The 23,797-nt window shown below is 37.4% G+C and overlaps 1 protein-coding gene across 2 annotated transcripts in view; it reads left to right on the top strand.

Annotated features, from left to right (window-relative positions):
- The window catches only part of RFX3 (regulatory factor X3), a 177,275-nt gene that overhangs the window by 129,405 nt on the left and 24,073 nt on the right, over positions 1-23,797 (top strand). For both annotated transcript variants that reach the window (XM_036739384.1, XM_036739383.1), the window contains 5 exons: positions 120-274; positions 4,629-4,726; positions 9,005-9,154; positions 13,543-13,751; positions 20,861-21,014. In XM_036739384.1, coding sequence (XP_036595279.1) covers positions 120-274; positions 4,629-4,726; positions 9,005-9,154; positions 13,543-13,751; positions 20,861-21,014 — 766 coding nt within the window. The remainder of the gene's footprint in view (positions 1-119; positions 275-4,628; positions 4,727-9,004; positions 9,155-13,542; positions 13,752-20,860; positions 21,015-23,797) is intronic.

Below are 23,797 nucleotides of genomic sequence, written 5' to 3'. Positions count from 1 at the left end.
ATGATGGTATAGTCTAACCTCTATAGTATTTTATTCAATACAAATATTTTAAAAGCCCATTATTCTTTTTTTTTATCCTCATTTGCCATCTATTCATTTGCGACATTTATTCACGCCAGCAATCTGAGTGAAATAGAAAGCCGACTTCCGAAAGCAAAGCTGATAACTCTGTGCAAAAATGAGTCTATTCTGAAATGGATGTGTAACTGTGACCATGGGATGTACCAGGCTTTGGTGGAGATTCTCATTCCCGACGTCCTTAGACCTATTCCTAGTAAGTTAAATGCAGACAAGTAAGGATTCTTTTGTTCTCGTACATAACTCCCAGGAAGTTTTGGGAAGTGACTTTGAAAAAATCTCAGTGATTCTATGTCTGAATCTCATTCAGGTTTGCAAAACAGAAAAGCCTACAATATTATGGAGTAGTGCGTTAAAGCAGACTAATGTAAAAGCTGTACTTTTTTTTTAACCTGACTCACCTATTTTCCAATCTATCATGCCTCTTTCTTATAAGCCAACTAAGCAGACGGGTGACAGCCCCAATAACTAATTGCAAGATTATTCCTTGGCCAGTCAACCATTATCGACTTATTTCCCTTGGAAGCACAGTTTCCTTCTTCAAGTGAAAATTATTGAAATCTGTAATTGCTAGGGCAGTCTCTTTTCTGGTTGCTTTTGATATCAAGCTAATTCACCTCGGTTTCCAGTGAAGTTGAATTCCTTTATAAAAGCATTTACTCTGTCACGTCCGTCATGTTAAGAACTACAAATGTAGCTTCCATTAACAGTAATGGTTAACGGTATTCTGAGAGAAAAATCTATGTAACTACACAAGCATTGTGTTCCCACCATGAACCAAACAATAGGCATTACACAGATAAGTTAGATTATTTTTAAAGGAGATAGTGCCTCAAACTACCTTGTAGCAAACAAAGCTATTTTCTACAGATGTCAATATAAGTGCTACTAAGGAGTCTAGTTGTTAGAGGCAGTTGAGAACAATTTTACACCTACTTCTTTATGAGCAGATGCGACTGACCTTAACTTGTTAATGAAATGGAACAGAGCTTCCACTCCTTAAGCACATTAATGGAGGTAAAAAGAATGTTAGCTTTAGAAATCAGAAAGCATAGACTTGAAGTGTACTTGCTCATAGGCAGCTATTGTTAATGTTTTCAACAAAATAAATAGGGATTCGGTAGAACAGAAAGTCAGGAGATTAACATAGCACATTTGTACGTTTTAACCTCATCTATTTCTAAATGTAGCAGAAATTAATGGAGGTCATAAAGAGTAAATACTTTTTTTTAGTGGTGGTAATTCTTTCATTCTTCCTACCACCTTAGTGCATGTCTTTCCACAACATGTTTGTATGGTAATCTATGGATATGCATATGGATTTATGTATAAATGTAAGGAAAATAGTTTAACTGTCTTTATCTCAAGTTCCATATGTTTAGCAAACAAATACAAAAGCCTTCATTTTTTAAGCAATTAAATTCTAGTTTAAGAATATCACCAAAAGAATTAGGGATTTAATTAAGTTCCCAATGTGAGAGTAAAGAAAGTCCTCTGACTTAATTTTCCATTCCATCCACACAAAGTTTTCCTGATTAAAAAGATTGATTAAAAGTGACGTTGTCATGGAAAATTTCAGTGTGCATATCTTGTACTGATTTCTGTTCCAGTACCTGATTTCCCTTGCCTTCCTCTTGCTCCCTGTGCACAGAGTGGTATTCTCTGGAGATGTTTAAGAGAAGTTTTATAGGGGAGCTCATTAGCCTATGACATCTTACTGCCTACTCACAATTTATCTCATGAGATAGATGGAGAGATGTCAGTAAGGGTTTAAAAAAAAAACCCACAGCATTCTAAATACAGAAAACGCAAATCACTCGTGTTTGTCTTCACACAACAGAAGTTTGACTGAGGGAAATAAAAGAAACTTCTGAAGTTAACTTTTTGCACCTTCTTAAGTGACCAGTGCTTTCCATAATAGGAAGCTCAAACTTTATCTTTCTTTTTTGTAAATCGTATATTTGAAAGGCCAACTTGCTCTGTCAAATAGCTTCCCACGAGTTTCAGTGAACAAATAAGCTTCAGAAATTTTTATAAAACTACATTTTCAGAGTTGTTTTGTAACCAACAGATGCATTAAGAGGCAGCCATTCCAAAGAAATTTCGAGCTTTCATTCCCATGCTACAATGAGGCTCAAAGAAATAAAAGCTCAAAATACATTTTAGATAGCTATCTTTTGAATATATGCATTTTAATATTAACCTTCAACAGGTTGAGACAAGTAGGCTTTGGAATAGACTTTGAATTTCAAACAATCCATTCAAGAATTTTAAGATTTGTCAAAGTCAATCTGCACAATTTTTTATTTTACATAAATTCTCATAGAAGACCAAACTAACTTCTCTTTACAATAAAGAATTTCTTTTCCTGGCGACTACTAGCACATAGCTCTGCCATCCATCTTTTTCCTTCATAACAGAAAAGACACATTTTTTTCTGTCCAGATGGGGTTCCTTTTTTGGTATAAAAAAATCTTTGCCCATCACACTAATTTGAAGTCAGATTAGCAAATACTAGATCCTAAAAATCAGTTTTCTGAAGATGCGAAGTTGCTAAATATAAGGAATCCCTCCAAGCACAATTACTGTCACAAGTTCAGCACTCAATTATCAGTAAGCATAATTAACAGGCCAGGACCTCATTCTTGTGCAACAGGGAAAAGTTTCCAAGTTATTTTCATTATTTCTAAGATATAAAATAAACATAATCATTTTCCTAGCTTCCTGAACATCAAATTAATTTGGATAAAATATGATCCAAATTGAATCTGTATCTTGAACCAAATTTTCTTGAGCTTCAAAAACTGGTTATTTTTTTTTTGTTACTCTTTTTCATTTTCATTCATACCTATCCTCCATGATTCTAGTGCATAACACAGCAAGACGAATTTTTTTTTCATAAGCTTCCCAGCTTTGACAAAGCAGGAAGCTCTGGAAATTTCAAGAGAAAGACTGGTTCTCAAGAAATTTCCAATGCTGTTATACAGATTAAGGATTTGCTTAATCTTCCATATTTGAGGCCGCTTTTCTCAATTAAAATCCAGACTTTTTCAAGTTCATCCATCATTTGTCCCATTGAATAATACAAAAAGAAAAGAATAACTTTTTATTTTATAGAGAGAAGAATAAATTGTTTTGAAACTAACATATTTCTCAACCTCCTTAAACAAAGGCCATTGTCTGTTGAGGAAGTATGTCAGACTAGTCTGAGCACTGGCCTGGAAAACCAAGGGATTTGATCCCAGGGTTGCCTTTAATTTGCTTTTCAGCCTTGGGCAAATCATTTAACTTTCTGGGGTCTTATCTGTAAAAGAGAGATTAAAATACCCACCTACCACACAGGGGTATCCATAGATTAATTGTATGATTGTAAGGTGCATTGGATACTTATTAGTTATTTAAAGCTACTCCCTTCCTTACAGAGCCTTGGGCACAAATAAAGTAAAATCACAAAGCCAGGAAAACGGTAGCAACATTTTATTTACCTACGGCTAGTCTCAGCCTAAAAATAAAAGTGGTGCCCTGAAGTCTTAGTATTATTTGAGTCTGTTTTCTTATTACTTGCTAAAGAAGTAGTAGAGTCCACGCTAGGAAGCAGACTCTGTGAATATTGGCCCTACCTGCCAGATACACTAATCCTTTTCCCTTATGGCCAAGGAAGTTCCTATCACTTCGCAGCCTGCATAAAATGTAGAGTCATAGGGCAGAGGTGTCTGTCCCTATTACATACTGCAGAAAATACAGTATGTAATTCTCATACTGGACAGTTTGGAGAATTCTCACCAATGTTAACAGCAGTTTTCGTTACACTTGTTCTGTATGTGTGTGTGTGTGTATATATATGTATATATATACATACATATATATATATATATATGCCAAATAAAGTGAAGAATTGATTAAATTATCTAAACCCACATCAAAATAGCTTTGTACCCCATTTACCAGAATATGTCAGAGGAAAATGTTAGAAAACAGCTTCAGTTCTCCACCTGAGGTGGAATAAACTGGAAGTTTATTGAGAGGCACAGGTCAAAAGCCTTTGCGGAGATTTTGCTGTTATGCTGAATTAGGAGCTGGAAAAAAACTCACCAAATATGGGAGCTGGAAGGGACTTCCAATATCCTCTAGTCCAATCTACAACTGAACAGGAATCCTTTCTACTGATTTGTAAAGAGGATATTCAGTCATTGAGCATAAAAGTTGCTGGAAAAATGCTCTGTTCAAAGTAGAAAAATCTATAATCATATTCACAACTGGTATATGTTGCTGCACTCAAATGTTTGAATATTTGGGCTTCCCACTGATGGATAAGAACAATCTAGGAGTGAAACAATTAAATACATAACCTCCAAGAAGTAAGTCATGGAGGCAGAGCAGAATTATGAATATATATTAAATGCTTATCAAAGTAGAAGATGAAAATTCTCAGGAGTATTTCAAATTGTATGTTTATATGCTTCCCCTACAATCTCTACCCTTCTTACCCCAACATAAGGTTATTGGTTATTTGGCTTCTTTTCATTGTGTTTTTATTCTTTAATATTTAGGTGCCTTGACCCAAGCCATTCGCAATTTTGCAAAAAGCCTTGAAGGTTGGCTTTCCAATGCCATGAACAATATTCCACAGAGAATGATACAAACCAAGGTACATTGTGTTAGCTGTGCCCTTCATTTTGTCTTTTGGAAATTGTTTTGAACCATTGTCTTTACATTTGACCTCCCAGGTGGCACTGTGTAACATAATCCATATGGTAAAAATGTAGGATTTTTTATGTCACTTTCTCAAAAGCTTGCGTTTTCTCTAATGAAGTATTTGCATTATTATTTCATGTTCAAATTCAACAGTTCATAGATTTCAAGTGTTAGTTAAAATTTTCAAAGAAAGTAGAGAAAGATTTCCAGAAGTAACAAAATTACAAACACATCATAAACCTAACCTACAAAATGCTCATGCACTTCCAGGTTCCACAGTTGTGTTAATGCATATCCCTCTTCCACCATTGCAAATCTCAACCCTTCCATGACTTAGTAATGCTTACATCTCACTGAAAAATGTGTCATTTCCATAACTTACCTGGTAATGAGCCTCAGAGAACAGAATTGCCATCTCTTACCGGGTCTACTTTTGAACCCAATACTGAGCACTATGACTCCAGCACTTAGCATTGTGCCTGGCACATGGTAGGCACTTAATAAATGTGTACTGATTGATTGATTCATACCTGCCAGAACTTGGTCTTTACTATCATAGTCTTCAGTAACCCAGGACCACCACCACATCATGTTAGATCATCAGAGGAAGACTCTAGTGCAGGTGGTTGAAAGCATAACCCGGAGAAATACTAAGTGTTTAAGTAATTATATCTCTAGTAATAGCTGGCATTTATATGAGGCTTTCTAGTTTGCAAAGCATTCTGCATGCATTGTCTCATTTGAACTTCACAATAATTCTGCTTCACTGGGGTTAAAAATTTGGGAACTTAGCTGTCTAGTGTCACATGGAGACAAAGAAGTGCTACTTGAGAATAATAATAACTTGATGCATTCTCCAATTCTGTACAGTTTATTCATTAACTTATTTTTTTAATGCTTTACTGTTTGCAGAGCATGGTGATAGGTACTAGGAGTAATACAAAAGTTTAGAAAAGGCATGGGCCTTACTTTTAGGGAGCTTATAGTCTAACAAATAAAACATAGAAATATGGAATTATAAAATATAGTATTACCTGATGGTTGCCCTAGAAAAGTACAAAACAAAGTGTTATTTGTTATTTGAGGTTCAAAGGGGGAAGCCCGTACTTCTCTAGAACATTAGAGGTGTCTTCATGAAAGATGTGGCATGTGAGTTTGGTTGTAATGGATAGGTAAAGATTCAAGATCTGAAGATAGGGAGGAAGGACAGTCAAGGTATAGGGAATAGTATGACCAAAGGTGCAGAGAATTCAGAGTATGTTACTTTAAATACAAAAGTCCATGTTGGAGCACAGAATTCGTGGAAGAGAATGATAGAAGAGTGTAAAAGTAAGATGGTGCCAGATTGTGAAAGGCCTTGAGTTAAAATCACGAGTGGCAATACAATGAATTGGATGAGGAGAGAGTAGAGGCAGGAGACCTATTATAGTGGTATCCAGGTCAGTGGCCATGAAGAGCCTGTGCTAGAATAATGACTATAAGAATAGAGAGGAGGGAAATTATGTAAAAGAAAATTTGAAGGTAAAATTAACAGGACTTGGTATGTTTGGATATGAGAGTTGAGGGTGTAGGAAAAGCCAGAGATGACCTAAGGTTGCAGGCATGGTTCATGGTGATTCCAGGAAGGAAATAGTAAAATCATAAGGAGAAGATATGTTTCTAGAGAAAGTCTGGTTTGGGAAATGCTCTAGACAGTGCTTGACAAGGCATATGCAGGACTGGAGTTCAAATCCTACCCTAACACCACTCTGAACCTCAAACAAATCTCTAAGATTTACTACAATCTATATCAGTGCAAGGAGTTCTCAGACTGAGATAATCACAGCTCCTTGACATATTAGGCAATGCTGAGTTTAAGGATTTAAGGCATAAAGATGTTGGATAGATAGTTGGAAATGCAAATCTGAATCTCAGAAAAGTTTCTAAAACAGAAATACGAATTTGAGAGTCATATGAGTAGTGGTAGCAGCGTAAGCGATGGGAGTGAATGAGATTCCCAGGAGACCGAGTATGTAGAAAACAAATGAAAAGGGATAAAAATGGATTTGGGGGGAACAACATAGTAATTAATCTACCAATCATTCTACATGTAGGTCATTCCATCTTCTGCTTCCATGACTTTCCAAAGGCTGTTTCCTCCATGCCTGAAATGCTCTTCCTTATTACTTGTATATACTTCATGGCCACCCTAACCTCTTCAAGTCTCAGAGGCTCACCACCTCCTTAAAGAGGCTGATCCTAAATCCCCCATTAGTACTCATATTTTCGAATTGCTTCATAGTCATTTTGTACTTACCTGGTTTTGTTTATCTTTGAATATGTATATTCCTCTCCGCCCCCATTCTTGAGAATAGGGATTGTCTCACTTTTGTATTTGTGTCCCTAGCATACAGAATAGTATCTAGCATAAAGTAGGCACTTATTAAATGATTGTTGATTAATTAGATAATTGATACAGAAGATCAAAAGGTACAAGAGGATGAGGAATGAAAAGAAAGGATATTAGATTCAGTGATTTATAGGTCATTGGTGGTGTTTAAGTAAGCAATTTCAGGAAATGAACCATATTTCAAGAGGCTGAGGAAAAAAGGGGTCATAAGAGAGTAGAGGTAGTGGGTATAGCCATGTTCAAGAATTTGAATAGTGAAGGTAAAGAGTAATAGGAAAATAGCTGGAAGATAAAGCAGAGGGTTATTTTGTGGAGGGAGGGGTTAATAAACTGAGGAGACCTGAGCATATTTGTAGGGAAATAGGAAGAATCCACCGGAGTTCTGCTAGAGACCCAGCTGAAAGAACCTAGTTCTCAGTTTCTACTAAGTGTCACATAGCCCTAGAGCCTAAAAAAATGTGGTCTTCTCTTTAGGGTGGTAACTTTATAAGATGAAGATTGGAAACACCTTCTAGTTCCCTTGTTCACGTGTTCAATGATGTTCACATTTTGTCACGCCTCTTGCAACTTTCCTTACAATGTACATTTTGCTCATGATCTGAATACATGAGGTTTCAGGGGGTATTATACATGTAACATAATTCCTTGAGATATAAGGTTTCATATGGATTTTTTGTAATACATTCTGATTGGCATTTTATAGGAATTTAAGTTTTAAGTGTGTCTGTTCCAATTGCTTGTCTAGAATAAATTATTAGAAGTCTGTTTCCAAAGACTATAGTTCAAAAGATCCATGATTTTATCTTTCATAGGCACACTCTCCACAAATTCAGATCACGACTCTTCTGCACCTTGATACAGTTTTCATGAGCTGTGGCCAAAACATTTCCCCAATGGCTGCAGCTGTAACTTTGCTGTTCCTTAACCAAAAGACATTCTTTCACCAGGCCCACATTATTCTTCACAGGATAATAGATCTAGATCAGAGAGATCTAGGGGAAGGGACTGTAGAGGCCATATGGTCACTTCCCCCCATTTTATAGATGAGGAAACTGAGGTCCAGGAAGGTTAGAAAGAGGTGGAATTTGAACCCACATTCTCTGCCTCCAAAGCCAATGTTCATTCCACTGTACCAGTCCCTGCCAGGTACCAGGCTGCCTACCAGTTTGGAAAATGATATTCCAGCACTTGCGTATTTCTGGCACAGTCTTGGAGAACCTCAGGTCTCCATGCCAGCCTGGGGCATTGGACCAAGACATCAGTAGCAGAGCGTCTCCCTCCTTTCCCCCCCCCAAAAAAAAAAGCTGTAAAATGTTGGCTCTTCATCTTACTTATTTTTCTATAGAATAGTATATAATAAAAAATATACCTGATTGGCAGGAGTCCTGATAAGATTTTCTTTTTTACCTGTTTAAAAATTGTTTTATGTATAGTTAATATGATAGTTGGACCAGTTCTTGCAAATTTTTAATAGCCCACTTTCTATCTGAATGTGATTCAGAGAGTAAAGGAAATTAAATGAGCTTTTTTTTCAGCTTCTGGATTATTTCTGGTTGTAAATGCATGATTACTGGCAAGGCTGGTTAATTAATGCTCCTATGTCAAAGAATGTGGGAGCTTGTTTGAGTCTTGACCTCAAACTGCTTTAAAAAAAATCTTAGGGAAATTATACCTGACTTAGAAATTTAAATGCTATAATCCACAAATGAGCTCTCTTATAAGGGTGAATGTAAAATATGTCAAAATGGAGCATAAGAAAGTGGCAAGTCAAGGCAGATTAGAAAAATACCAGTGGTTTCTTTTCCTTAAAAAAAAATCCAAGCCAACTGGGTTTCTTTGCAGGTTGCCGCTGTAAGTGCCTTTGCCCAGACTCTGCGAAGATACACATCGCTTAATCACCTGGCTCAGGCAGCTCGCGCCGTACTCCAGAACACTTCTCAAATCAACCAGATGCTCAATGACCTCAACCGTGTTGATTTTGCCAATGTCCAGGTAAACCATGGCTTTTCTATGAATGGTCTTTTTAAGGAAGTATCTTCTGTTGTGTCCTTAGTCTGGAGCACAGAATTTATCTTCATCGTTCCATCTGGACATATTCATGGAACCACTAGGAAAAAACTTCACTCAGACATAACTTTATTACATCTCTATTTTAGATCTAACAAGCTTCTGCTCAGATTTACTGCCTAAACAGACAAAATCACGATTCCACCATGGTGTGTGCCTCCCAGTGAATGAAATAGGAGGATATGCTTTGAAGATGCTTGACTGTTTTAACAGCCCCCCTAAAAGCATATTTTTGACCACAGTGATAAAAAATTCACTTTTGAGGAGAAACATTTATTTGAAAAACTGACTTAAAAAAACCTAAGACTGTTAATATGGGATCCAAGTGAGCATCTATTTTTTGAAGCTAACATTTTATTTTTAAGATATGTTGGTGGATGTGGCCAGAATGTAATTACATCAGTGGTATAAGCCAAATTCTATATTGGTTCTGTTTGAATAAAATTTTGATTTTTCCAGTTTTGTTCTGGTCAAGTAGTTTTAAACTATATTTAGCTCTTTAACTTTGAAGTGATTATGTGTTGTTGTTGTTTTCGTGTCCCTAAACAAAATATATTTAAACTCTCAGCTCAATCAGACATCAATAAATGGATTAGGTTCACCTGGGGAGTCAGTAAGTTAATAGAATTCAGTTAGTTCATGCTTCAGGTTCAAAGATTTTTAATCTTTTCCTACTACTACATGTACCATCTTATGAGGACAGCTGTCTTGTGTGAGGCTTCTAAAATCAATCACTTTCTATATTTTAGTAGAATTTGACTATTTAATTTTAGTGATAATGAAAACTCCTTATTTCCAAATCTATATTCTAATTTATTTATAACTTGTTTCCTATATGAATGTATGCTAAAAACCTCTACAGATTTTCTATCCAGGCTTATACATTTCTTTTTTTAACTCAAAAAGCATGCCTCATATAATTTTAGAAGTTCCCAAGAAAAAGAAAAATAATAATTTCAGTTTCAAGACAGATAGCTCATAGGATTGTTTTTGTTGTTCAGTCCTTTCAGTTATGTCCAACTCTTTATGACCCTCTTTGGGGTTCTCTTGGCAAAGATACTGCAGTGGTTTGCCATCTCCTTCTCCTCAGATGAGGAACTGAGGCAAACAGGGTTAAGTGACTTGCCCAGGGTCACACAGCTAGGAAGTGTCTGAGCCCAGATTTAAACTCAGAAAAATGAGTCTTCCTGACTTCAGACCAGGCACTTTATTGTGTCACCTAACTGCCCTCATAGTATTGAACATAGTATTAATTGATGGTCACTAGCCATTATCCTGGAAAAGGCTTCTATTTTTCTTCATTTTGAAGATAGAAAGCTAGGGATGTAGATGTAGCTACATGAGAGGTAGCATGGCATAGCAGGTAGAGAACCAGCCTCAGAATCAGGAAGTTCTGGATTTGAAACCTGTTCCTAACAAACATTGGCCCTATGACTAGGAGAAAGTCACCCAAGTCTCAGTGCTGGCAGACAGCCCTCTGATATTTAAATTATAGAGAAATTGATGACAGACTTTGATAGAAGGAGTTTTCTCACAGGGTCATTCATTGTATCAGTGAAATCCTTGATCCGGAACAAAAGAAATTACATCTGTACATATACCTGTATTTGGGACAGTTCTATTATTGAAGACCAACATGAATGGAAGTATAGTTTTACTGTCAACAGCCATCAAACAAGCCACATCATGCTTGGAGAGCTATCTAAAGGAGGAACATGGGGCCAATTCAGAGAGTCTGATGAAGGTGATCCTGAGAAAGGGAGTAAGACCCAGAGCCAAGGAATCAAAACTTGGAGGAACAAGTCACAAGAGGCATTAAGATGAGCCAGTATTGCCAGTGGCTCACATAGCTTTCTGTAAGGATTCCCCTAGACAGTCATGGTAGCACACCCCTGTAATCCCCACTACTGGGAAGGAGGAGAATGCTTTGATTGGCTGAACTTGGGCATTCAGGTCCTGAATAAGCCTTTGGGACCAGGGCAGTTAGAATGGGTGCTTCCAGTCTGCCTGGAGAGGGGTAAGCTGCCCTGGATCAGAGATGGAGCAGAGCAAGGTGTCCATGCTGATCAGCCCATGAGTGGCTGCTGTACTTCCAGCCTGAATGAGATATAGAGACCTAGTCTTTAAAAAAAGTGTTCCTTAGTCTAATAGCCATTTTCATGGTCCAGCCCACCACCACCATCCCTGCTTACTGGGACTTCTGCCATTACTCTGCATTTATGCTAGTGGTATCATCCAGATGCTATCCCTCCTTCCCACCAGGTTTGTGGCCTAGGTTTGGGGATTATGGGGATGGCAAGCATTGTTTGGAGCCACAAACTCTTCTTACCTGTCAGTATTCACCAGAGGGACATCTACTACCATCACTTTAGTGTCCTGACCCAGAGAAAGAGGTGAATATGCCATTCAGTCCAAAGTTACAGGGGACCAGTGGATGGCAGAGTGGGAGGAAAGTATAATAGCCCTTCAAGCTTCTCAACCATTTCTGCCCAATTCCAGATCCTCTCATTGTATAGATAATGAAACTGAAGCCCAGGTAGGATAAATGATTTGCTCATGAGAATCCATGGTCTTTTCCACTACACTATGCCATCTCTTCCTATTAGATTGTCTTCTCCCGAGTAGACTGTAAGCACATGCAAATCGTTTTGCAAACCTTAAAGCACTATATAAATGCTAGCCATTACTGTTATTATCGACAGCAGGGTCTGTGTTGTATTCATCTTTGTGTCCCCCTCCCACAGTGCCTTGCAGAGAATAGATGCCCAAATATTTATTATTTGTATGAATTACTGCCCTATACCCTTTTGATGAATGATTTTGTCATTTAATACTTGTCTCTTGTGTGTGTGTGTGTGTGTGTGTGTGTGTGTGTGTGTGCGCACGCACTGTGCTATGCTATGCTATGCTGAATTAATCCAGGTCTACCCAAGTAGAAATGTGATCCATGAAGCCTAACTAGTACCCACTAGACATTATATTGAAATTGCATGTATGAAGGTCTGATAATCAGTCCTGCAACTATGATGCATTATGGTAACCAGATATGGCTGTGGGTATTTAATAAAAAAGACCATGGATGCCACTCTATGACACTTGGCGGGGTGGGGGGGAAGAGTTGTCTTATTTCTCTTCTCACTACTTAAAGAATTTTGTGTTTGCAAAATTTTGGAGTTACTATAGAAATCGTGGAATTTTAGAGCTGGAAGTGACCTTAAAAGATCACTGAGTCAAAGCTTTTCATTTACAGATAAGGAAAGTAAGACCTAAATAGAGTGACTTTTGCTTAAAGTCATCCAACTAGTCAATGACAGAACAAGGACTAAGACCTGTTTCTCCTGACTCTCAAGACAGTGCTTTGTAATCAGCATTTCACCTGGTTACTATGCTTTGACCCAAATTGTTGAAGGATCATTTTTTAAATATTTAAGATAAAACATAATCCCTGGGAAGATCATAGATCGTTTTACTACCATTAGAAAGGATAATCTAAAGAGAAAACTGCCTGGATTTTCCCTCCAGCCTTAACTGCTATAGTTGAACGTAAAGTTTCATAAATACAATCAATGCAGTAAATGTATAACCTGAACTCTGTAGATGATTGTTGACTTTTTTTGGCAAGTCACATCTCCACACTTCCTGACAAGTGGGATTTTTTTGTTTATTTTTCAGTTCCGTGAATTAATTTGCATTAACAGAGCTGCCTTGATAGCCCTTGGGATTTACATTCCCAATCTATAAAAGAGATATGGCATATGCTTCTACATAAAATCATGTCAGTGTACCTCCATTCTGTTCATGAGGGACCACTTCTGGCCAATTCAGTTGCATATATTTTATGCACTCTAACTTCCTACATATCTTCTCAAATGAAGAACTGGGTTTAATATTTTATCTGTTAACATAAAATTAAAATTAATAAAATAAAAATAGATTTTAGAATGATGATCATTTATATGGAGTGAGTTTAAAGAAATGGAATATTGCATTTACAGGTTTCATTTTTCTCTAATGGAGCTTGATATTTATATTATCCCTCATGTAGATTAGCCAATGTAAGTAAAACCGCTCGAGTTCCTATGGCTCATAATTTTTTTTTATTAGAATGAGAAAAGGAAAATATTGAACCCCTAAAAGTGACAAATGTTATTAGTTTCCTTAGCAACTGGCAAACGCAGTTTCCCTTTCTCTTGATTCATTTAATTTTTTGAATTTTCATTATAATTTTCCATTCATGCATATAGTTTATGTGCTGACGTTAATTGAAGAGGTGCTGAGTTACGCTTCTTTAACTTTTCTGTGTCCTGTAACAGGAGCAGGCTTCCTGGGTGTGCCAGTGTGATGACAACATGGTTCAGAGACTAGAAACAGACTTCAAGATGACTCTTCAGCAACAGAGCACCTTGGAGCAGTGGGCTGCCTGGCTTGATAACGTCATGATGCAAGCACTAAAACCATATGAAGGGAGGCCCAGTTTTCCTAAAGCTGCACGGCAATTTCTGCTAAAATGGTCTTTCTACAGGTACTATTTTAAGTTCTTTTAAATGCTATATCCTCATATTAATATTGTCTGTAAAATGTTTTTACATTTGACATTGATACATGCATGCCATTGAAGAGAAAGGGATGGAGAAATAGGAGAATATTTGTGAAGTTAGTGTCAGAGGTCAAGGGGTGGAATCACAGCTCTCCTATTCTATTCGTGTGATTACAGACAAGAGCTTCAGTTTTTCCATGTAGAAAAAGAGGGACTCAAACTTGACAATGTCTAAAGGTTCCTTTAAACTGTAAATTTGTGATCTTTAAGGATACTAGAGCTTTAGTTTGGGGGATGGTTGTTGTTGTTGAGTTGTTTTAGTCCTGTCCGACTCTTCATGACCCCATTTAGGGTTTTCTTGGCAAAGATACTGGAGTGGTTTGCCATTTCCTTTTCCAACTCATTTTATAGTTGATGAAACTGAGGCAAATAGGGATAAATGTCTTGCATAGGGTCACAAGTGTCTGAGGCCAGATTTGAACTCAGAATGATGAGGCTTCTTTCTGCAGGCCCGGCACTCTATTCATTGTGCCACCTCATGTTCAGGATGTTAACCCAAAGGCAACAAGGTCATGGGGTTGTATGAAATCTGTTAGTGGAAGTGTATTTTTTACCGTAGAAAAACACATCTTTCTCAAAACCCCCCTTTTTTTCAATTTAAGCATATAAGTGGATGAGATAGCTTTTTAACACTTGAAGAGTACTCCTTTCTAAATATGAATTGCCAAGACTCAGCTAGTCAGGAAAATGCAACAATCCTCACCAACCACATGATGGTTAGAATTTTTCTGAAGCCATCAGCACACAAAATTGCTTTTGCTATTTAGTTAAATTGTTAAATTGTTCTACTGGACAGTTAATTATACTGTGGAATCCTTTTAAAATTAGAGTAATTTAGCCTTAAATTTAAATTGTCCTAGAAGAATATCAAAACAAAAGAGGATGTATGCTACCTTGATACGGTATTATCACCACAACTATTAGTTTCAGAGCCCCTTTTGTTTGTACAGTGGTGGAAATTATCAAGTGTATAAAAGGCAATGAGAAATAATGTATAGGTGGTGTGTGTGTGTGTGTGTGTGTGTGTGTGTGTGTGTGTGTGTACAGCTTCTTAAACCTTATACCAAGGATTTTATCTCTATGGTTTTAACTTTTCAAGAAAGTTAATTTCAAATATAAGCTCCAAAAGGGCAGGTATCAACTCTTATTTTATCTTTGTCTCTCATTCAGCACCCAGCACAGATATGTACTGATATGTGTTGTTCAGGCACTTAAGAAATATTATTTAATATTGCTTTTTCAGTTGGTTGATTTGAAAAGAGTAGCTTAACCTTAAATGTTTAGCTAAAGTAAAAATTATCTGACTGTTCATACAGTATTTTTCTACTGTCCATCAAACATCAGAGCTCTTTAATTTCAATAAAAGAAAGGCTTCTAGACTTTATCTCTAGCAGATTAACCCTTGAAAATACTGTTATATATAGTTGCACATGTATAACCTATGTCAGACTGCTTGCCTTCTTGGGGAAGTTGGAAGGCAGGGAGGGAGAGAGAAAAATTTGGAACAATGAATGTTGAAACTAAAAAAAAAGAAAAGAAAATCCTGTTAGGCTGAATTTTATTGGTTCATTTGCTGTTTTAGTGCCCATTCTTTCTATCCACATGTATTGAAAAAAACCTTCTAAAGTTTTCTATCTGACATGGTTCTCATTAGGTCTTAGAAATTCTATGACAGATCTGGTTGAATTACTGAAAAGTTCATTGGCAGCAAATATGTGCCTTGCCTACATATTTGAAAAATTGTGAGAGTGGCATCTTTGAGCCTATACAATAGTAATTGTATTTCATATATAATCTCACAATATGGGTAACATCTTTCTTATGTGCAAATCTCAGACATTCCTGTATTTCTTTGGAGCTGAATATTTGCTTCATCCACCTATTATTCTAGAAAACCACATAGGAAATGCTCTTCGTGGATAATTGATGAAATAGAAACATACTAATTTTTCTCCTTCAGAAAACTATGAGATTGAAGTCACATTAATCCTCTACATTAGAAAAAAAGCAAGGGTTTTTTTCCCCCTTCCTTCTGCTTTCCTATGTTGTTAACATCAGACCAGCTGTATTCCTTTCTGGTTTTTTGTTTCTATATTTAGTTGGTATCTTTTAGTGACACCCCTGGAGCCTTAGTCTCCACAGAGATCTATTGCAGGTATCTTAAAAGGAAAGAAAATTACTTGTGTTTCTTGTTCTCTACAGATGTAAGAACCCAATAGATCATCACTTGTCTGCTCTCTGTCCTCTCTGAGTTGGAGATAATTGGCTTGTTATTATTAGACACAATTATTGTTATTATTTTCATTTCAAAAAAAGACTTGAAGGCTTATAGTTATTGGCCATTGAAAAAAGAGAGGTTGATTCAGGCAGATGCATGCCTCCTGCTGGTGGACAATGTCAGTGGCTTAGAGCTTTCTGAATCAGACCTGTCTTTCTCTGTAACATAAGGACATCTATTGTGGTAATAAATTACATTCCCAAATAATCGGAGAGGGAGAGTTGAATGTAAGAAGTTTTCTCTAACATTGTGTGAAACTTCTCTTATGACCATCACATACACTGGCCTCCAGACTTCTACAGTAGAATGAGGAGGGTGAACATCCCCAACTTTTTTTTGCATTGTCTTTTTATCCTTAATGTCTACCATATATAAATCATTAATTAATTAATTGGATGGGTTTAGAAGAAGCTTGTCCGTAGTCGCACAGCTAGTGAGTCAAGGAACTAGAAACTGGACCTAGGTCTTTCAACTACAAATTTGGCAATTTTGCCACTACCCTAGACTGCCCCCCCCACAAATAACTGACCATATCACTTGGTTTCTCGTCCATACTTGAATATCTTCTGTGACATACTTATTAAATAGCAATCCTGCCTCTCCTTAAAGGTTTCCAATGTGGTGGAACCCATATTAGACCCATTCCACTTTTGTCTACCTTTCTTTGTTAGGACAGAAACCTCCTCATCAACTTTTTGCAACTTTAACCCTTTGCTCCTAGTTTTGCCCTCTGGTGCCAAACAGAGCAAGTCCAGTCTCTCAAATATTTACTATTTAAAGCCCTCCCGTCCCCCAAAATCAAAATAGCTGTTCCCTTTCCTTGGCATGAGTAGAGCAGTACCTGGGCAGCTTCTCTGCCATGTGTCACCTGGGCCATTTAGCCCCTGGTACAGGACTCTGTTCTCAATGAGGACAAGCCAACAGCATATACATCCAGATATTTCAAGAACAGGGACCACATTTTGGCTTCGCTTTGTATCTTCTTCAGCATTTAGCAGTACCAGAGCTTTGCGCAAGTAGACACTTAAGGCTTATTAAATTGAATTGCTTTGAACCTTTCTGATACCATGGCTTAGAAAGCAGCTGGGAAGCTGTAAAGACTCTGGCTTCCCCTCACCAGCGCTACAGCTTACCCCCTAAAAGCCGTTATTATTTCTTTGAACTGAGTGCAAGCACTGAGGGGGACAAAGGTAACCTTTTCTTACCTCCATGTCTGAGAAAAGGGTGTGGCTTTCATCTGCTGATATTCAAAGAATGGAGCTAACCCTGTCATATTCATTCATATGTGCATTCCAATTTAGATATTATGAGCAAAAAAGAGATAAATACATAAAGATATTTCTTATTCATTATAAAATAATTAACAATTACGTTTCCCTTCTAAAAGGAGCCAAGTACACAGTAACTTAGCAACATGAAATTGAATGGAGTCAATATTGCAACATATCTTATACAAGACAAAAGCAGACAATAGGTTTCCAATTAAACTGCTAATTGTGTCATTTAATACTTGACACTAAGGGCAGACAGACACACACCAGGAAGAGAATAACATAATACACAACACTAATAACACCTTGCTTCAGCTGATTTTCTATTTGGACCTTGTCTCTAAATATTTGATAGTAATGCCACGGCAGGCTTGAGAATTATTTTAAAATAAAAACCTTCAGAGAGATGTTGTACTTGACAATCAGATCATTTCTTTGCTTATCTGCAAAGTTCAGTACTTAATTTTCCCTATTTATGCAAGTAATATTAATTCTTTTTGAAAATATTTTAATTGACAAAGGGCCTAATAAAGAGATTTCAGATTTCTGTAACAGCAGAAGAAAACTAATTGATAGCATCTGCAATTGTATTAAACGATGATCCCTGCAGTCATTTACATGATTACAGCATTGTCAGCTATTAGGGGAGAAACATACTATTCTAAAGTCTGGACTCAGTAATATGTATGTGAAAGAACTGATGCTGAAATATATTTGTGGTTTTTATTTTGCGGAAAGCTCTGTTAACAGTCAAACAACCTAGGGAATGTGTTTGATGTGGCTAAGGAACCACTAATGGCATCTTAATGAAGTCTGGCATTGAAATGCTGCATTACAGCATTAAACAACCTATTTTATAGTTTTCTTTGATGAGAAGTTACTCAAAACACTTGGGACATCCTAAGCTAGTCCCTAGTTGTCAGCTAGGCTCTTTCAGAAGCTACATACACTCAGTCAATCAATCAGTCTACATTTATTAAGCTCTTACTATGTACCAGGCAATATGCGAAGGTCTGGACATACAAAGAAATACAAAAATCCTGTCCTTGCCCTCAGTAAGCTCCCATAATAGTGGGAAAAGCCACATGTAAATAAATAGGTACATACCAAAGATTTAGACATAAAGACAGACAGACAGAGTAACATGGAAGATAACCTCAGAAGGAAGTCACTAGCAGCAATGTAGGGTAGAGGGAGGTGGGAGTGAGGGCAGAAAAGGCCTCTTGTCGAAAATGGAGTCTGAACTCAGTCTGAAGGAAACCAGAAAAGCCAGAAGGAAGAAGTGAGGAGAGAGAGTATTCTGGGAAAGAAGAACATCCAGTGAAAATACCTGGAGTCATTAGAGCAAGTGTTGTATTTGAGGAACATCAAAGAGGTCAGTGTAGCAAGACGATGGGGTTCTTAGAGTATAAATAAGTGTAAAAAGATTGGGAAGGTAGGAATGATCAAGATTGGGAAGGGTTATAAATGCCAAACAGAGGACCTTCTATTTGATCTTGGAGATAATAGGGAGCCCTAGAATTCCCTGAGAAGGGAAGAGATACAGTCAGACTCGTACTTTAAGAAAATAACCTTAGCAGCTGAGTAAAGGATAGATCAGAGTGGGAACAGACTTCAGACAGACAGAGCAGCAGGCTATTGCAATTGTCCAGGTGTTGAGGTGATGAGGGCGGTGGTAGTGTGGGTGTAGTGAAGGGGCTGTGAAGACAGAAAGCTGAAGACTTGATGGCAGATTGTACATGGGGGAAATGATGGGAAGACAGATGGTGAGAAGCCAAGGTTGACAGTGAGTTTGCAAGCCTGGGTGACTGGGAGGATGATAGAGCTCTTGACCTTTAATAGGAAAGTTATGAAGTGCAAAGGGTTTTGGGGGAAAGATAGTAAGTTCTGTTTTGGACAAGTTGAATTTGAGATGCTTACAGAATATCCAGTTTAAGATATCTAAAAGGCAATTGGTGAGAAAAACATTGAGGTCAGGACAGAGGTTAGAATAATCTGCATATATGTGATCATCGAACCCATGGAAGTTGATGATATCACTGAGATAGTACAGAAAGAAAAGAGAGCAAATAGTTTACCTCAATATTCATTCATACTGCACAGTTCTTTCTCTGGATGTGGCCAGCTTTTTCCATCATGAGTCCATTGGAGCTGTCTTTGAGTTTTGTATTGCTAAAGAGAGCCAAGCCTAGCAAAGTTAGTCGTTACAGAATCAATGTGTGTGTGGTTGTGTACAGTGTTCTCCTGGTTCTGCTCCTCTCACTCACCATCATATCATGTAGGTCTTTCCAGGTTATTAGGAAGTCCATATCTTCCCCATTTCATATAGCACAGTAGTATTCCATTACATTCATATACCACAACTTGTTCAGCCATTCCCCAATTGATGGGCATCCCCTTCATTTCCACTTCTTTGCTACCACAAAAAGATCTGCTATAAATATTTTTGTAAATACAGGTCCCTTTCCCACTTTTATGATCTCTTTGGGATACAGCCCTAGGAGTGGTATTGATGGGTCAAAGGGTATGCGCATTTTTATAGCCCTTTGTGCATAGTTCCAAATTGGTCTCCAAAATGGCTGGATCTGTTCACAACTCCACCAACAATGTAACAGTGTTCCAATTTTCCCACATCCTCTCCAGGATTTATCATTTTCCTGTTTTGTCATGTTAACCAATCTGACAGGAGAGATGTGGTATCTAAGAGTTGTTTTGATTTGCATTTCTCTAATCAATAATGATTTAGAGCATTTTTTTCATATACCTTTAGATATCTTTAATTTCTTCCTCTGAAAACTGCCTGTTCATATCCTTTGACCACATCTCAATTGGGGAATAGCTTTTATTCCTATAAATTTGGCTCAGTTCCCTGCATATTTTAGAAATGATGCCTTTATCAGAGACACTGGTTGTAAAGATTTTCTCCCAATTTTCTGCTTCCCTGCTAATCTTTGTTGCATTGGCTTTGTTTATACAAAAACTTTTCAATTTAACATAATCAAAATTATCCATTTTGTATTTTGTAATGCTCTCTATCTCTTATTGGGTCATGAAGTCTTCCCTTTCCCATAGATCTGATAAGTATACTATTCCCTGCTCTCTCAAATTGCTTATAGTATCAGCCTTTATTTCTAAATCATGAATGCATTTTGACTTTATTTTGGTATATGGTATAAGATATTGATCTACGCCCAGTTTCTGCCGTGCCATTTCCCAATTTTCCTGACAGTTTTTGTGAAATAGTGAATTCTTAGCGTAGAAGCTGGATTCTTTGGGTTTATCAGTGAGTAGATTGCTATAGTCATTGCCTTCTGCGTCTTGTGTACCAACCATACTTTTCAGTAATAAAAGTCTTCCCTTGTCACCGGAAAGGGCAGCAAACACAGAGTCTGTTTAAGTTTCAGCCATAAATGGGTCATACAAGTCAACTGCTACTCTGGCTGCCAATAACACTGATTGCTTATGTATCTTTTCTCTTGGAACAGTTCAATGGTTATTCGGGACCTCACCTTGCGCAGTGCTGCTAGCTTTGGCTCATTCCACCTGATCCGTCTGCTCTATGATGAATATATGTTTTACTTAGTAGAGCATCGTGTTGCTCAGGCAACAGGAGAGACACCTATAGCAGTCATGGGCGAGGTAAGAGTGACCAGAAGAGCTCTACCCTGTTGTGCATTGGGGAGGCTCAATATCTATAATTATTAACTGAAAATGCCTTGGGGGGGGATGAAACTAAGAAGGATGTATGGTTTAGGAAATAAAATAATCATTCGAGGCTAAAGAGGTAAAAAAAATAAATAAAATCTACCTTTTTCAGTGCCAAAGAGCAAAAACTATGTTCATCATGCTGAGGACAAAACAGAATAAATAAATCCTTTCATCAAAATATCTGGATAACACTGAAAATGTCTCCAGCAAATTTGCAAGGAAAGCTTGTTAGTTGATTTTAAAAATGGATCATTTAGGATAATCAAGAGGAGACATAAATAACCAGATGGTGGCCAATGTACCTTATTTGGGGAAAACTGTATAACTTTCTAGATAAACAATGTTACAAACTACTTGAGTTCTATTAAGCAAAGGAAACATTTTTATGCTAACATGTTTGACTCATAGCACTAAGTAGAAAAAAGATGAAAAATAAAAATTAGTGATTTTTTCATATTTTAATAACTAAGATAACTGTGTTTGGAAGTGCTTACCTCAAAGATTGCTTCAAATATTACAGCCCACATAAAATAAAGGTCACATTTTTTGGTGTACCAAGATACTGCATTTATATCACTTATTTCTCTCCAAAATTATGTACTTTTGGACTTTTCTTCAAAGATAAATATACCCAAAGGGCGACAAATTTGTGTGCATGCAACTAGACAAGAAGCACTGTAGTTGTCAGTTTTAGGGATGAGCCAACATCATCTTTGAAATTCTCTTAGTTTTTACCTTCCCCACCTGCCTCCATTTTCAGTTTTTTTTTCCATTTCCTGGTATCAAGATGCCAGTAAGTTTTCCAAATATAAGGTAAGTACTTTGAAATTTCTGATGCCAGGCTCACTACACCTTCCAAAATTGGCATGCCCTTTAGTGTGCTTGAAATATTGGCCAACCATGTCAAATCCTCATGGGATTCTTTAATAGGATGAACAGGATATAACAATAACAGGGGTTCTCATTAGTGCTGTGTGAATAAGCCTGATGAGAGATCCTTGCTTTCCCTTATACCTCTAAGGGACATAGAGAGTGGGCGTGAGCAGCTTATATAATATGAAGAGTTTGCAGCTTCCAAGGATGTTTGTGCACACACAGCATTAGGTGGTAAGAACCAAATGGGACTACAGCTTCAATATTGACTATACCATTGTTATATTTATGTATGCCTATGCAATTCATGATGCATTGGCAGATTGCTTTAGGAGGTAGAGACAACAAAACTCAGAACATGAGAAAATTCAGCATTAAATGCATCTTGTGAGATCAGAAGGCCTGTATACTCCTCGTGATTTTAAATTTCTTGCTATAGAATTGACCAGTGTGCAAGAAAAGGCCCCTAGGCTATGTGGTCTCACCCTTTATGGAGCCCATGGGTCCAATTAAGGCTAATTTGACACCCTGAGCTTCATCACAGAAAACTGATTCGTCACACTCCTGTTTGGCTCCTGGTCACTTTTCTACCTCTAAATTGGCTATCTAATGGCGAGGGGGGCAGTGCGTGGTAGAGGGGATGGGGAAAGAAAATATGAGTGAGCCACTACTTTCTGGTTTCCATACACCTTTCTACCAGGCCTCCTTGAAAACCAAATTAGAAAAAAAATGGCTTTTGCACTCCATTCATTTGAATTAATAGGGTGCTGTTAAAAGTATTCTAGCCACCCTAAAAGTAGAATTTCAAGCAGTACATAGATGAACAGTTGGGCCTACCTTAGAAACACAAGTTCCTTCAGGTCCCTCTAATTCAGGTGGCCATTATTGCCAGTAGTTGTAATTTATTTCCATACTCTTTACCTCATGTATATTTGTAATATGTATGTCATGCCCCTTTTACCAGTGTATGTCTTTTTCATCACCATCTGCTCCCCTAGTTTTAGGAATAGCTGTCAGCTACGTCCTTGTCGCCATTACTGTCTCCAGAGGATGGAGTTTGCCTGGAGATGAGTAGTGTGTTAATGATTTTCTTTTGGCAAATCTGCCTCTTCGTGTATTCTAGCAGAAGTTATACCTAGATCATGATTCCGTTCTTGAATATTACCTTATTGGTGCCCTGATTCTGATAGTGTCGGCACTTCTACTCAGTTCAGATCACAATCAGCCATGATTCCACATTTCGTCCTATTTTTAAACTATGTCTTTCCATAAAATTTCCAAAGAGAAGATCTACCACACACTAGATTCCTTCCCTTCATTTACTTAATATCTTGAAGCTACCAGCAATTCACTAAGGTTGTCCAACTGTTGTCTGTCCTTCTCCCTCAATGGCTGGCCATCTTGGGTTGTCTCTGTCTATAAGTCATTATTGGTAATATGTTGCAGCCTGCCTAGGCTAATGATGCCTCTTTCCAAAAGTAGTTTGAATTTGAGTTACATCTGATACAAACCTACCTTTCCAAATTTAGTTCATGTTATTACCCTTCACACACTCTCTGTTCCAACCAAACCCATCCCCCAAATATGGCATTGCATTCTCTGTCTCTGTTTATTTACCCAAGTTGTCCCCCATTCCTGGCATGTACTTCCTCCTCATCTCTGCCTTTCAGAACATTTGTTTTCCTTCAATGTTTAGGACTCAAGACAAGTTATCCATGGATCCTTCCCTGATTCCCCAGTTATTAGTGTTCTCTCCCTTCCCATTTACTCTGTATTATCTATATATTTGTTATATCTCCTCACTGTAATGTAAGTTCTTTGAGGACAGGGATTATTTTGTT

This window comes from Trichosurus vulpecula, chromosome 9, assembly GCF_011100635.1.
Source record: "Trichosurus vulpecula isolate mTriVul1 chromosome 9, mTriVul1.pri, whole genome shotgun sequence".
NCBI classification, from domain to species: Eukaryota; Metazoa; Chordata; class Mammalia; order Diprotodontia; family Phalangeridae; genus Trichosurus; species Trichosurus vulpecula.
The sequence above is the reverse complement of the archived record's forward strand: the minus strand, read 5'-3'. Positions and strand labels throughout refer to the sequence as shown.